Here is a 12992-nt window from a genome sequence, read left to right as displayed (position 1 = left end):
CTCAGGCTGTTATAAAGATGCGATAGCTTGGAGGTATGGTGCATATATCTTGGAGATGATTTGGATAGCACTCACAGGTGCGTCAACGTCATGTATCTTTGATGTTATGGTCTCGATTTCAGTTATTTGGGAATTTTTGTTAAAGTACATGTTGATTCACAACAGCGTTAGGCAGGTGTTGGATTGACAGGCTCTTCCATATCTAGTGGGCAGTATGGCAGTTAATTAAAAATATTGTTGCTGACATTCTATTGTGGGAATTAGGTAGTCTCTAGCCATGACGTCTCTGCTCACCCAATCTGCCATTCGTTCAGCGTTAATAACATTGCCCTCAAAAATATCTCCGAGAAGGACTGGAGTATCATCGAGGATGTTTGGGGGCTGGAGAGCCTAAACCTGAACAAGATCATCGACCCGGAAACCACGGACGGCAGCGAGATCGTAAGTCTCCCGGACGTCTGCTCCTCGTCGGAAGAACTGTGCCAGTTCCTCTCTGACGATGACCTAGACCAATACTTCCTCAACCAAAACTCACTATCGAGCGTCACCCACTACGCAAAGGGACTCTCCTATTTGAATAACATCTTCGCCCTTGATCGGTACGTAGCTACAGCAACCGGTAACCAGCGAACGGTAATGGGCGCCGTTTGGTTCTCCTTGAGCAGAATGGCCGCCAGCAGCTTAGAGCAGGATGTCCACAAGGATGCTAACGCTGCTGCCTATCAACCCTCCATACACCAGCCATGGACGGATCTCCATCAACAGGGAGATTTTTCTATTCATAGTTTCAATTGTACTAGCAATTATTTCGTACCCAATAATGTAAATGTACAAATAACTGCAACAAAAAAATAATTACAGAAACAAGCAATCAAAACAAAAAAATCTTCGTCTCTTTTTCTCTCTCTTTTGCTTGCTCCTGGAAATGAACGGCTCAACTAACGCATGTAGGAAAAAAACTAGTACTAAAAATAAAAGTGTCGTAAAGTATCTAAAAAAACAACAACAGCACAAAAAACCAAACAAACAAGCCAACATACAAAGAATAAATAAAAACACAACAAACAACAACAGAGTAGATATATATACATATACAAAAAAGCGGAAGATACTATAGATCAACGCGGTTAAAATTCCCGCATCGCACATATCGATTCTAAGCCGTCTTCCACTATCCATTTCTTTAGCTGTTTCACACCGCTCATAGCCAGCTTCCTTCGCTAAATTTCTCTTCCCTCTGCCGATGCCCCGAGGGTACGCCACGGGCAACAGTAAAGTGCGCCGTCAATAATTTCCTCATCTTCCCTACATTGCCATATGAACAAATTACCACACTGCCTGCTCCTCAAATTCCATTTTAACCCCCCACTCATGTTTACGACACTGCATGGCACGGTTATCACGCAGACCACTTCCCTTCCTTTCACCCCTTAAGATGCTCCGGATAAAAACGGATAAGTTACGAACACCCTTATACTCAAGGAGAATCTCCCCTAGCTACCCTTTACATGAACACACTCCTTCCCCCGGCATGTCCCTCTTCACGCTCCCGCCAGAGTTAAAATTACCCATTCGTCGTGTAAACTCCCCTTCGAGAAACCAACTACCCCCGAATTCCCTCTCGCCAGAATAAAAATGGATACAAAAAAAGTACGCGAACGTACGTCACAGCAGCTACATCGCCAGTTTCTTTCTTCTGCCTCTACAGTCACTTCACCGCGTACCCTTTCCTCACCTTCACACCACAGCAGCATTACCATATTTTCTCTTTAACTCCTCCCATTGCGACCGTTATCCGAAAGTACTGCCAAGGAATATGTAAGTAAAACGGATATGTTTTTACGATTACCCTAGATCCTGCTGTTCTTCACGTTTACCCTCTCACCGGCAAATGTATTCCAGACCACAATATGCAACTGCAACAACCCAAGTGGAGTCGGACTTCTCCAATTCTCCGACGGTCTCTGCGAGCCTGCCACACGCACTTCACACACGAAAATGGACTACAAACGATGAGTGATAAAAAGGCAGCTTTTAACTTTCCTGGATATATCTGCGGCAGATGGAAATCAATCAAACACATCACGATCAATTTCGTGGGACAAGCCCATTATCACTTACGATTTTCCTTCTTAGTTAACTGCAAGAAATGTCGGCAGAGGAAAAAGACAAGCAAAGCGACTGTGATCGTTCTCCAGAGACCTGTTTCCGCGTTATCTCCGTTTCATTTTTGCCGTATGGCGCAAAAAGAGATAACGTTTGAAAAAGTATATATAGTAACTAAAAAGAAAAAAAATGCAATTTTTTGCATGCAGTCTTCTTTTACACGCCTAGCGCATCTTCCCATTTCTATCTCTCGCGTCAAACCAAAATGCTTTTTGAAGAAGACGAGTATCCTACTGTCGAACCAGTTAAAGATGTGAAATATAACGGAACTCGTTACAATTCCAAAAAAGGCTTCGTTTACCACTTGCAGAAGAGGACTTAGGACGAATTTATTTGAGATAATGAAACAATTAAAAAAATAAATATATTTTATTTCTACCATTTTTGGTAGAGCGTATTCCATAATTTACCACTGCAAAAACCACAAAAAAGCAAACGGTGGTTGCAACGCCCGGATTAAATCTGACATGGAATCTGGACTGTTTTTCAGGCAGGGAGACAACCCCCACAATCCTCACCCACAGACACGTAGTCAACGTATGCGTTGATGCAGTCGGACTTGATCGTAAACGACCTAAAGTGGTTTTCGATGCCGTTCGTCGTGAGTAAGTATCTAGCCACTGTATGTTAAAGATTTCTAAGATATTTAAAGATTTGTTATCATAGGCATCAAGGCGTTCCTATCGGATACGGCAAAGCAATGCAACGTAGGATGCAGCGGGCCAAGCGCAGACGACAACCACCAATCCCCTAGTCGATTCTGGAAGTAGCTGATTGTTGCAACTGTTGCCCTCTTTGGTCTGCGCTGCAAGTTCTGCCCTCTATTGACGTACCTTATTACCGTGTTTGTTTTCCTTATTACTGTCTTTCCACCTCTAGAGGTCAGGTCGAACATGAATGGACCTCTGGCCTCTCTTTTATTTACACTGGGAGTCGGGATTTGGCCCGATGTCCGATAGGACGCTAAGAGGGGGCTCTGCTGTTAGGTGGCCGCCCTCGCGTAAGTCCTTTAAGAAGGAGCTCTACGTTACTGCTGGCTTCCCTTCGCGAGTGTATGTAAATAGTATTATGATATGTGTATGTATTTTGTAGGTCTTTGTTGTACTTTCCCTGCGCAATTGTTTGTATAAATGGAAGAAACTGTAACATGATTTAATACAACAATATCCTGAGTACTGGCAATGCATTTACAATGTATTTTGTTTTAAACGGATGCTACATTTTACTTTCATTATTTCTTAGTGATGCATTTGAAGGCGGCCAGTTTGATCGAGGTCACGTGAAAGTCGCTGAAGGCAAAGAAGCGCTAGTTTTCCTATCAACTACTTATTGACGTTTTTGATCAATTAAATCCCGATCATTTCATAGGCTAGGATCTGGTCATGTGCGACTATGAGGCAGCAATCCGGGGGTCTCTAACTGCAGCGTTTCATGGAAGCGAAGCTGTCGCCTGTTTCTTTCACTATTCGAAGGTATTGATTTACTAGTTGCTTTTTATGTGTTTAATTACCTACTTTGAATTCTTAGGCTATATGGAGAACGGTGCAGAAACATGGCCTTCAAAATGCGTACTCCAACCATCCAACAATCGGGAAATACGTAAAGGAAATCATCGCTCTGGCCCTTTTACCAGCAAATAGGATTTTGGCAGGATACGAAGTAAGCTCCTGTTATTTCTATTCAAACCAAAACAAGTTAAAAGTGAAAATTTTTCTAGGACATTCACGAGCACTATGCAAATGGCCTTCGACGGGAAACTAAAAAGCAATCCAGGAAGGAATCAAGAAACTGAATGCCTACTTCCTCTTGTACTGGATCGGCGAGGTCTCTCCGAAAGTCTTCAGCGTTTTCGGATGACACACCGGACCAATAATTTTGTCGAATCATGGCACTCATGGTTAAACAAACGCATGGGAGGTTCACATCTCAACGTTTGGGTTTTCCTGTGTAAGTAAAGAATAATCACCTAACCTTAGAATTTAATAATGCTTTACTTTATTATTTATAAGCTTTCTTCAAAGAAGCCGAAAATGCGAAATTTCGGGACTATGAGGCCCAATTAGCAGACAGGCGTTCCACGAGGCCAAAACCAGTGCGACAGCGGAAAAAGGACGAAATGGTGGAGAAAAAAAAAGAAAAAACTGCTTCATTGAAGGGGAAATAAGCCTACGGGAATTTCTGCAACTATGTAGGAATTTCACGGAACCTAACGTAAATATAGAACAATATGTTATTATTCTAACACATGAAATAAGACCGGTTTATTTTCCCAGCAAGTTGCTGATAGGTGGGTCTCTAACTTTTCTCCCGTCGAGGAAAGACCCACGGTGTATCCAAGACGACGGTTGTTGACGAGGTCTTGTGTAAACCCTACTCCGATGTCTGTTGTTAATGCCAGTTCAACATAGGAAACGTCCTTTTCAGCCGCACGTCGCCCCTCACTTCGCGTCAGACGACTGCCTCAACTCCTGTCAGATGATGGCGATTCACCAATAACTAGACATAGCCAGCGAACTCGCCGAAATCCGCAACTTCCACCATCTTTTACATTAAATTCTACAAATAAAGAGGAGAAACAGAAAATCAGATTTTCTGTTTCTCCTCTTTATTTGTAGAATTTAGTTGAAAATTAAACGCGATATATTTCACAATGGGGGGGGGGGACAACTGTAATGGCGTGAGAGCCAATCGTCCACCACCCACGGGGGCATTTGTTGAAGGGGGCAAAGGACCACACGCCTTACAATTATACTCTTGACCGATCTCTTTGGGAACTCACGAGATTAAAGCCATGCTACTGTGCTGGTGGAATCGTTAATTTCAAAGACAAGCCTCTACCTACTGCAACAACACTTGGCGACCGGTCGAAGCATCCATAGTCAACCCGCAACGCGACTTGCCTGACGCTCTCCGCTACCAAGACGTCGATTTTTTTTAAGTACAAGCATCAAACCAATCCTGCATACACGGAAGCCCTACAGAAGCCATAAATTAACATTCCGCGACTGAACCCAATCAAAGTAACGTACAGGGACATCTGCAATCGTCATTTCAGCAGCCGAAAAATCAGGTCTCGGAACCTTTACCAATTGGTTCGAGAATTTTAAAGTATACTTTTTTTTATCTCTATCTTCCTATTACTCTCTTGCGCAGGCTATGCCCCCCGGATTCTGTGGCCTAATATTAAAATGTTGTTGTAAATCTCCATTCCCCCTCCTTCAGCAGTAGCAATTGTTTCATTTTTATTTGTTTGCTGGTCGGCACTTGAAATTGGATTGGAAGGAGTTTCTACTAACCACCCACACAGCACACTGATGTCCTTTAGATGACCATTTTTGGTCCTCACTGGACCACTAGGACGTTCATAAGACGTGGCGAAATTCTTATATGACGTGTTTTCGCTGCCTTCTACACATCTAGATGTCCGGCAGAAACGCAGCCCGTGTGCATCTTTAACCAGTCGTCCACAACCAGTTCAGGCGGTGAACTGGACCACTTTTGTACCGTTCAATAATTTAATTTTAAAAGTTGTGTATGTGGCTGGTATTGAACTCGGGTCTCCCGCATCACATTCGGACACCCTTTCCACTGGACTATTCTATACATATAAACATCATTATTTTAAAACAATACAATAGAAACATAGAAAAATACTTGAGTTTTTTTTCGACAACAGGTCTAAAAAATTTCTTCAAACAAAAAAAGGCGAAAACAAGTTAGACCATCGATCCTTCAAAAGTTATTAAACAAATTAGGCAATTTTGTTTTAGATTTTGAAACTTAAGTATGATTTGTAAATTTTTTAAGAAAATGAATTATTTGAGATAATATTTTTATGCAAAATAAGATATGTTTTTCTTACTCCCTCATTTCAGTGAAACTTACAGTATCAATTTACTTACCAGTTTAGTTGTAAAGAATAAACTTTGAACATTCTACGTTTGAATTACATGTATGTCAAAACTGGCAACACAGGATTTGGCCAAATGTGGGACTAAAGACGTCAAGAACAGATACAGTGATTTCATAGACAACAAACTTGGCTACTGTACATCTATTTTCGCGCCTATATCAGTCCTGTCCTGGTTGTCCTAGTGGGACGGACTTAGGATGATTTTTGGCTTTCAATTGTTGTGTGGGCACAGACTAACCGACCGAGGATGCCCCAAATTTCTTTTGGATTGCCGGAGGCAATCTGAAATAACGGGATTACGAAGCTTAGGGAATCCAATGAGTCGCTATGCGAAGCCTCTGCTTACCGACTCTTCTTACGATACTATCCGACTTTGCCCGCGCAAACTCTAACACTGCCCCGTATGGTCCCCACGGTTGGTGGCTAATATATAAAAAGCCTTCTGTAACTCCCAAGAGTCAGTCGGTCGGTGAGAGAGCCTATCTTGTGTTAGTTGGTTACGTTCTGCTAAGTCCCGTGTGCCAGTGTTTACGTTCTGTTTATTTCTACTTGGGCTTCTTCTGCACTTCCGTCGAGCCCGCTATCTCATTCTCGCAAAGCCGAAGAGTAAGCTTACCCCTTGAGTAACATTCCGGTATATGTCTGAGTTCTCTCATATTCATGTATGCTCTAATTAATTGATTAGCAAGTTAAAAGCTCTATTCTCTTCCGTTCTTTAATTCGTGCAGCCTTACTTGTTCACGGCACCCGCTGCTTATTGGGCATTAATACACAATTATTCCATTTAAATACGTTTGTCTTTCGCCCACTTATACAAGTAAAAGCACCGTATTTAATTTGACTTTTCCGTTTTGGAGGCAACATGGCAACGTCATTCTCTCCTTTACAATGGCATAATTTTTTGCAAACGTAATACCCATGAAGCCAAGAGATCCTGCAGCCGAAGGTGGTGATTATAAATGGAATAAGGTTATTTTACCGACACTGCTTCATGCAGGTTTTCTTTTAATTTTAGTGTTTGATTTTTCATTGAAAAGTAAAAACTGTTTTAACAATTTCCATTTTCTCTTAGTATCCATCAACCCGGACATGTATTTCTTTACAATTCCAGGTGTAAGATAAAAACAAAAACAAGTTTTCCCTTCACATCTGGACTTGATTCTCACCGAATGGCGGAATAGGATACATTAAATCGATCAGAAAATTTTTCTAGCAATATCATCGAATTGTACAACGATGAATTTGGGATAGCCGGATCAATAGGACCTGGAGAAATAGGACTCGGAGATTTAGGACCCCAAAATTTGATCTGGAGAAATAGGACCCAGAGAATTAGGACCATATCTCCAAACAGCGTTATCAATTGCTCATCTCATCACTCCATCACAACTTTTTTGTTTGAATTGATATTTGTAATGTTTCTGCACGTTTACATGCTCTATCTATTGCTTTATACAGCTCATTTAGTAGAAAAATAAGTTTTTAAAACAGTGTTTCCCATTTTTTGGCTTTCTTCCTTCCTCCATGGGAGTTCTGAGGTGCGCTAAAGTACCCCTTAATACACTGATTAATAAGAAAATTATTATATAAATAATAATAAAATTTGCCACAAAACCATAGATAAAGACCACTTGTTCGTTGTTTGCTACGCTTTTAGTTCTATCTTTACTGACGCAGAAAAAGCAAAATACTTATGTTTTTCTTTTTACATAAATAATGCTTATAGAAATAATATTACAATATTAAACTAAATATCGTCTAAGGCAAGGACAAAAAAAGACTATTGTAATTCAATCTTGATTTATTACTATTATTCCATTTATTTCTTTATCACATTTTCAATTTTTTTCACAGTTACAAGAAGCTCAATAAATATATTAAAATCATTACCTACTGCTATAACTATGCCAGGCGGTGACTGCTGACTGTTATGTAGGATAGGAGCGCTTTTCACCAAAGCAATAAATAGTTCAAGCAAAACTGGAATGTATAATTTGCGTAGGAACATCCATATAAAACTTCAATACTTAAGGCATGGCTTTTGTTAAAGAGGAACAAAAAACCTCACCTTTACTACGAGAGGACCAACTACATCTCTGGCAAGAACTTGCCTTTATAAATGATTTTTGACGTCCTTCGTGTCTTGTTTTCAACTTAGGCACATTGCCAAGGAGCTATTGGTTACCTAATTACACATCACATACTACACTGAAATTTAAGGAAGCTTTGCACTTGACGTTAACAAAGCAAATAATAATGACAATTCAATTTTAATTATTTTCGACCAGGAAAGGCCTTTTTTATGAGTCAGTGAAAATGTGCTTCCTCAGTGTCTTACTATGGGCGCATTTTGGTGTCTACTTTTAGTTCAACTTTTTTTGCGAACTTGTATTTTTGCGTCAACTGCCCGGTAGATGGTTCAACTAGGCGACCGTTTTGGCGACAACGCCAGTGGGAGGTTCAACTGGAACAGTAGAGCTTTTTCAACCGTGGTCCAGACCACCGTTGACCTTCAGCTGAACTTCAACTCCTCCCATTTCTCAACCTTTGGTCAACTCTTCCGTTTTGGCGTCAACCTTGACCAAAAGTTGAACTAAAAAGGTTCAACAAATGGCTGACGCCAAAATGCGCCCTATATTGAATTCAATAAAAATGAAACTGCTCTATGAAAATGAGGTCTAATTTGCGTCCACTCACATTATAGCCTTTCACTTTCTACGGCAAAGTTCACGAGAAATTCGTCAACCAGGTGAGCAAACACAGCACAGCAATCAGACGAGCGAAAGCGATGAAAAACTAGTGCTCCATCGCAAGCGGCTCTTAAGGAAAGAAAAATTCAACCGCCGCCGCGTTCCTGTCGTGTAAAACAAAGAACAAAGCGTAAGCGTGCCACCATTATTGGTGAATAATCATCAAAGTGAAGTGTATATGTGTTAATTCATTCGTGTCTGTGGAAGTGCCCGCGACAATATTACGGACGACGTTGGCGCGTTACGGCCAACCATTGTCGGATGTTATGCGATGAGAACGATCTTTTATGTTTTGTCTTCTTGATGTGCGTGACAGCAATAGAGAAGGTGAACATTCTGCAGCCGTTAAACTTAACCATTTGTCGGAGGGTGCTGTTTTTCTTCGTTAAGCTGAGCCTTCCATCATCAGGTGAACGTTATATACCTTGTAGTACCGATGATTGTTATGTTTTGTAGCTTTTTCTCTTGTTGAAATGCCACGAGAAATCGAAATAATCTGCTTTCGTTTGTGCTTCAGGAGCCAATATGTTCCATGAATTCTTTATTTTCCATTTTTTTTATTATAGCATAGGAGAAATAGTAATCTCATTATCATCAATGAGAACGTAAAGCAATCATTTTTCCCGCTGCGCATTCGCAAGTATGTGATGTTCGGAGCTGCCTCTAAAAGAAAAGGGAAGTTGTTTACAAGTAAAAATATTTGATAGAGGTGCACCATTACATGATTTCCCTGTTTGAAAACGCATTTTTCTTCGTCATCGATTATCGGCACACTTACTTGTGCAGTTATACTTGTGTAAGGAACGGCCAACCGTACTCTTTACATTTCCCACGCTTGCAACCCTTTTTTCCCCTCTTCCGCCAACAGGTCATCTGCCGGTGGCTCTGGCCTTCAAACTTGTCACTTCTTCACATAGGTGTTACATTTACACGCAGAATATTTATTCCCGTTGGGACACTTAATCCTAAACGACCTTGCTTCTTCGTATAAATGGTGTACTTTTTCCAGATTGCCAGCATTCCACTTTTAGTAATTCTACCGTGCAGTCTACTTTTTACTGCCAAGCAGTCCAATTTCAAGTGTCATCACAGGCAGTCCACTTTTAGCTTTCAAGTAGCGTACTTTTAACTTTCAAGCAGTGTGTTTTAAGCTTTGAGTCAGTCTACTTCTAGCCACCAGCGAGTCTACCTTTAACTTTCAGTCAGTGTGTTTCTAGCTTCAGTCTAATTCCAAGCTTCAGTTGCCATCTCGGTCAGACTGTCTCCGTAAGTCTCCTTTCGTCAATTGTCAATTTGGTCTTTGTAGCATACTCGAACACAGTGCAACAATACAATTCACTCATCACTATCTAACAATTAAAAGTAAGGAATAGATTTCGAACCTTACAGAATATTGGTCAATGAGCTAGAAATGAAAACGTCTTCCGAAGATAGTTGCTATTTAAGAGCGCCGACGTCAACGCGCCCTCGCTTTTTATCAGGCTCTTCATTTTTTGGGTCCAATTCCTACAAATCTTGTTTAGACGACACTTTCAAGTTTTCCGTTTTTCCATTTACAAAACGTGCTTCTAATATAATCTTTAAACTTCATTATTATTTACCTTGGTCTCTCAACATTATCATGTATCAATCCATAAATCACACTATACGAACCTAGCTTATTGTTATTTTCTTTAGAGAACAACATTTTCAAGTCAAATCTAGCTTCAGGACGCTCCACTTGAGGGCAGTATAAGCAGATGGAAACCATGAGCAATAACAAAGTTATGGCAATCCGTTTTATATGGCAATCCGTTTTACATAAAAAAAAAAAAAAATCGCACTTTTTTCTCTATTTTCTACCCGTAGCCATCTATCAGTCGGTTTCGTTATTACAGGCATGTAAGCAATTTCAGTTAATTGTATCCCATTAGCAGTTAATTGAGTAGCGTGGCTGGAGAACAACGGGTGGCTGGAGGAACAATTGAAAAATGGATAAGATAATAAAACAAAAAAATGGTAAGTATAAACATTATTATATTGGTTTTCAATTATTAATTATTGTTTATTAGATCAAATTATGAAGCTGCAGGCCCAGTTATTGGAACAACACAAAATATTAGATAACAACAAAGCTAAGGATGGTAGGCCTAATACGTAATGATTCTATTTATTTGCTTTTATTCATTCGTGTTTTGTAGCTCAAATTTTTGAGTCTACAAGCTCAGCTAGGGGAAAAGAACAAATTGGAACAAAACAGTTTCCAAACAGTGAAGGAGGTTTTTCAAAACTCATCCCTAACTGAACGTGAGGATGAGTTGGCATTAGGTGAACACAGTCAGGTGCCTAAACTTTTCAAATAAGAATTCCAAATAAGTATAGAATTTTAACAAACAATTATTTATTGTTTAATTATTCAGTCCACCACCTGACAGTGTGTTAAATTTAAATTCTGTTAGTGCTGCACTAAAAGAATTGTTAGTAATAAGTCCATGCAGCGAAGGAACTGAAGAATTGTGGGACTGTATTTGGGCGGAAAATGGGTGTGGTATGGAAACACAGAAATGGCACGAGTTCAACATGAAACATGGATTAGGTACTTTTTTGGTTTTTGTCTATCGAAAAAGTATTTTTAATGCTATTATTTTGCATTCACAGAATTTTAGCGGGGGTTCAAGTCAAGTCTGGAAGTGTTACAGGATGGAAGAGTGAGCCTGTAGTTGAAAAAACACTGAGAGTGCATTACCATTAAGGTGTGAGGTAAAGTAATAGAGTAATGCAAATTGTCTAATGAGAAGTACCACCTTGTGTTAATGAATCCGTTACAACAGCAATCCTTTATAGTTCTGACAGAAGAATATGCTCGCAATCAACTCACGAATCATGTAAGGTACGAACTATACATGTGAATTAAGAGTTTTTATGCTAATGGTGTTTTATTGTCTCATAGATGAACAATAAATTTTGATCTGAAAAGGTTTCTTGTTTGGGGCAAGGTCATGAATTAATTTTTACGTTTGGATACACTACATGGAAGTTCTACACTTAATTCATATTCCCCAAACGGTATTTAAAATTCAGAAATTGAAGTGCATATCTGGGCTCCCTTCCTTTCCGTAGCCCCGTTTCCCCTTGACTCATAATAAGCCCGTAGGGGGTCATGCCCCTACTGTACGGTATATATAAAAATAACGTATACCGAGGTTTGGAGGGACCTGTGCCGGAAAGGGGACGTGGGGGTCCGCTTAGTCCGATGATGTGTTCACGGAGGGCGACGTGGCTACCCACAAATCCGAATTAAAGGTTAATCGCTCCAGTAAAAATGTTCCAAATCTTCAGCTCTTCTTCCGGCTTCTCTTAGTCAATCACCGGGTAATCTCCCTGGTGGGTCACAGCAGTGTCTCCCCCTGCCTGGGTTGATGGCAACGGTAGCCGGTGAAATAGGACTAAAACGAAATAGGACTGGAGAAATAGGACTGCAAATATCCAGTCCTATTTCTACCGGAGAAATAGGACTGGGAGAAATAGGACTGACTTTTCAAAACTTTTAGGACAGTCCTATTTCTCCAAGCCAGCAGTCCTATTTCTCCTCGGCATCAGTCCTATTTCTCCTTAGAAATAGTCCTATTTATTTTATTTTATTTTGTTCCAATAGGAACGATATGCCTCCAATCCGGTAGGCAACATATTGCGTAAGAGCGTCGGCTTATATCCATTTCTCTTTGTAAAAAGCCGATGGTGTTAACTCATAACTTAAATGGTTCACCAAACATTTATCTTTTATCCTATTTTAATTTAAATTGCAGGGGACCATTAATTATGTTATATCTAATATAGTTCATTTAATAAAATACTACAACGGCCACACCAGAAATATTTATTAAATTTTTCTTACTTTTTAGTGCATAAATAACTTTTCCAGTTGCACTCATGTTGTACTTGCTCATACAACTATCAGCAACGAATAACAAGCAAGTCTTACCATATCGGTAGCGCTCTAACCTGTGACACGGGTAGTCCTATGTTCGATTCTCCGTGATTACATTTCTTCTGAGGTTTTTAATAACATTTGCGGTTAAGTTTACTATGAATAGTAGAAGAATGTTAATGAATCTTCGCCTGTATGAAAGCTAGTTCCTCACCAGGAGCAAGAAGAACTGTTGAGATACAAGAGAATGGATGAG

The 12992-nt window shown here is 40.1% G+C and overlaps 1 protein-coding gene and 1 long non-coding RNA gene across 5 annotated transcripts; both read left to right on the top strand.

Moving 5' to 3' along the window:
- The first annotated feature begins 2371 nt into the window (after positions 1-2371).
- Positions 2372-3499, top strand: LOC130688112 (uncharacterized). The gene is given in 6 exon segments (XM_057511098.1): positions 2372-2486; positions 2560-2689; positions 2691-2771; positions 2833-2937; positions 3315-3344; positions 3409-3499. Coding segments are annotated over 6 exon segments (552 nt in total).
- Positions 3500-11299: 7800 nt separating this feature from the next.
- On the top strand, positions 11300-11875 carry LOC130688106 (uncharacterized). 4 transcript variants are annotated; one of them, XR_009000321.2, is made up of 4 exons: positions 11300-11404; positions 11467-11568; positions 11640-11698; positions 11759-11875. It is a non-coding gene; the product is annotated as an uncharacterized LOC130688106 (long non-coding RNA). The 4 variants fall into 4 exon arrangements; XR_009000320.2 differs by having other exon boundaries at positions 11640-11693; positions 11759-11870; XR_009421460.1 differs by having other exon boundaries at positions 11467-11698.
- Positions 11876-12992: the final 1117 nt, after the last annotated feature.

The sequence above is a fragment of the Daphnia carinata genome, chromosome 7, assembly GCF_022539665.2.
Source record: "Daphnia carinata strain CSIRO-1 chromosome 7, CSIRO_AGI_Dcar_HiC_V3, whole genome shotgun sequence".
In the NCBI taxonomy this organism is placed as follows: Eukaryota; Metazoa; Arthropoda; class Branchiopoda; order Diplostraca; family Daphniidae; genus Daphnia; species Daphnia carinata.
The sequence above is the reverse complement of the archived record's forward strand: the minus strand, read 5'-3'. Positions and strand labels throughout refer to the sequence as shown.